The 2,996-nt window shown below is 41.6% G+C and overlaps 1 protein-coding gene across 1 annotated transcript; it reads left to right on the forward strand.

Annotated features, from left to right (window-relative positions):
- The first annotated feature begins 325 nt into the window (after positions 1 to 325).
- Positions 326 to 2,288, forward strand: LOC114763650 (alpha-1-antitrypsin homolog). The gene is made up of 4 exons (XM_028953418.1): positions 326 to 971; positions 1,056 to 1,326; positions 1,860 to 2,004; positions 2,088 to 2,288. The coding sequence occupies exons 1-4, from the start codon at positions 326 to 328 to the stop codon at positions 2,286 to 2,288; spliced, it is 1,263 nt and encodes a 420-aa protein (XP_028809251.1).
- The last annotated feature ends 708 nt before the right edge of the window (positions 2,289 to 2,996 follow it).

Consider the following 2,996-nt stretch of genomic DNA (forward strand, 5'->3'; position numbering starts at 1 on the left):
ACATATAAATAAATGATCTTTGTACATATGGGGATAATTCTATTTTTTTTTTTTCCTGTCGAGGTTTTTAAACCTCGCTAAATACGCTCATTCATTTGACAAATATCTCCAAATGGGAGCAGCCGAAAGGAGACAATGAGCGTATTTAATAAACAGGCTGGACAGGAATTTACTGGTTTTTGTCTTACAGAATGTAGAAAATACTGAACAAAAATTGGGCATTGCCAGAAAAACGAGTATCTGCCTTTGAGCATGGCTAGAATGGAATTGTCTGACCACCTTTCAGGCCTACCACAATTTCCCATTTTCTTCGCAGGTGATTGAAATGACTGGTATTCTCTGCCGCTGTGTCTCTGCCTGCCTACTCCTCTCAGTGGCCTGGGCCAGTCCGCAGGATGGCCCAGACCACCACCAACACCACCTCCACCACGACAAGGATCAGCCCCATCCCAAAAATGGCGCAGAAAACGTTCTTTCCTCACAAAATGCCGACTTTGCCTTCAGCCTCTACAATGCACTGAACGCAATACCAGAGAACAAGGACACAAACATCTTCTTCTCGCCACTCAGCATCTCCATGGCTCTGTCCATGCTAGCTATGGGGGCTAAGGGAGATACCCACTCTCAGCTCTACAAAGCCCTCGGATTCAGCGAGCTGCCTCCTGAGAAAGTGAATGAGGGCTTTGAGCACATATTTCACATGCTGGGACACAGGAGGGACAACATGGAACTCAATGCCAACAGTGCTGTGGCCGTTGACGATTCCTTTAAAGTTCTAGACAAATATTTGGAAGACACAAAGCACTTCTATGAAAGTGAGGCCTTCACCGTTGACTTCTCTAAGCCCGACATTGCCGCCGAAGAGATCAACAAGTTTATTGCAGAGAAAACCAACAATACCATCACTGACATGGTGAAGGACCTGAATCCCTCCACACTCATGATGCTCATCAACTGCATTTACTTCAAAGGTATGTAACTGTTGTTGTCCCTCAGTAAACAGATCTTGACTTTCCATTACTTTCCATCATTCAACGGGAGTTTGACTCCGACAGGTGAATGGGCTTCCCGTTTCGATAAAGAAGAAACCAAAAAGGATAATTTCCTTGTGAACGAGAACAAGAAGGTCAAGGTGGATATGATGCAAAACACGGGGACTTTTGGATTTTATGAGGACAAAGAGAACTTCACGACAGTGGTTAGGCTCCCATATAAAGGCAACACCTCAATGATCATTGTGATGCCAGATGAAGGAAAAATGAACGAGGTGGAAAATGAAGTCCGCAGACATCACATTAGTCTCTGGCGCTCGGCTGTGAGTCCAACGTGAGTTTTTAATTTATTAATAATTACAAATTCCGTTCGTTTGAACAACACATAACATCAAACAGAGTAGACTATAAGTACGCTATAACTCCGATTATGGGTCTGGTTCCTTAACGGCTAGGCATACCACTTACCCCTGAGGATGGGTTGTGTAAAAAAAAGGGTTACATTACCAGATGATTAAACTAGTTTGCTGGCAATAATTGAAATGATTACAGAAAACCAACAAGCTATTTATGCAAGAAAATTAATTGTTTTTTACCCCACAATAATTATATTGTGTATTGGTTGTATTGGCATGGACCCCTAACCCCCCCCCTAGATACTACACTAAAAAGTATTTTAGCACTGATGTAATGTAAATAAACCAGGTAACTGCAGGGTTATTTGATTATTTGTGTTATTTGATTTTGGGAGATCAAAGGTTACACAGTATCTGGCGAGCATTCCACACACTTAATAATTGGTCACCACATTTGTGAAATCCAGGGTTGCGTGGAGGTCATATGTGTGAATCTTTCTAATTTTTGCAGCTACCTGTCCATCCATTTGCCAAAATTCTCCACCTCTGGATCATATTCACTGTTGGATCCTCTGAAGGCCATGGGTGTAGAAGAAGCCTTCACTTCTAAGGCTGACTTTAGTGGAATCGCAGAGGCGAGCATGCATGTTGCAGAGGTTTGTACAAATGTCCAAACTGGATCCACCCATCCAATAACGGTACAGACGTGGTAAAGTCTTTTGTTATATTTTTTCCTTAGGTGAAGCACAAAGCAATCCTTAAAGTCGATGAGGAAGGCACCGAAGCTGCCGGTGTCACCACTGTTGAGTTTGTGAGATCCATTGTTCCACCTCAGCCTAAGGAAGTGAAAATCAACAGGCCCTTCTTGCTCTTCATAGCAGACCACATTACAAGGAGTGTCTTGTTCATGGGCAAGATCTTGGACCCCACTGCTGACTAGCCTTGAAAACCTACTAGTGATGCTGCACCCTGATTTGGAGATTCATCAGTTGCACTTTTAAAAAATTAAACAGTGGGTGGATTTCCCATTTAAACATCAGCTTTTGTAAAAATACACACACACACACACACACACACACACACACACGGTATGCAACTGTGTTATGATGTATAAACGGTATCAGGATCCACCTTGCCAGGTTATCGAGGAAAATACACGCAGAAAAAGTGACTGATAATTTTGACTTGTGTAAGTCAAATATAAACACAATCAAAAACACCTTTACCTTGTTGAAAAGTTTATCTTTTTTTTAACAGAAATTTTCATTTGACATCCATACATGCCTTATATTTCGCTCTCTAAAGCCAATTTTTACCACATAAAAGAACAACCTCTCACATTTCAGACGTTTCCTCCACAATTGCAACTCCAACTTTAAGGGCACAGACATAGATTGAATAAAAAAAAAAAGGACAATTTATTTTTAATAATTAATAGTGTTGAAAATAGGCAACAACAGCATTGGAGGGGCAGACAGGTTCGGTGACTATGTCCTTGCGGTATGATTTGGAAACACTAAAATTTGCGGCAGGCAAAGCAAAAGCTGGCATCATGGGCGACAGAATATTCAAGCCCTTGTCGAGACTGATACAAGCTTGCAAAAAAACTTCTGAGTGTCTCTACGAATGCGTGCTTGGGATAATTAAT

Source organism: Denticeps clupeoides, chromosome 14 (assembly GCF_900700375.1).
Source record: "Denticeps clupeoides chromosome 14, fDenClu1.1, whole genome shotgun sequence".
Classification (NCBI taxonomy): Eukaryota; Metazoa; Chordata; class Actinopteri; order Clupeiformes; family Denticipitidae; genus Denticeps; species Denticeps clupeoides.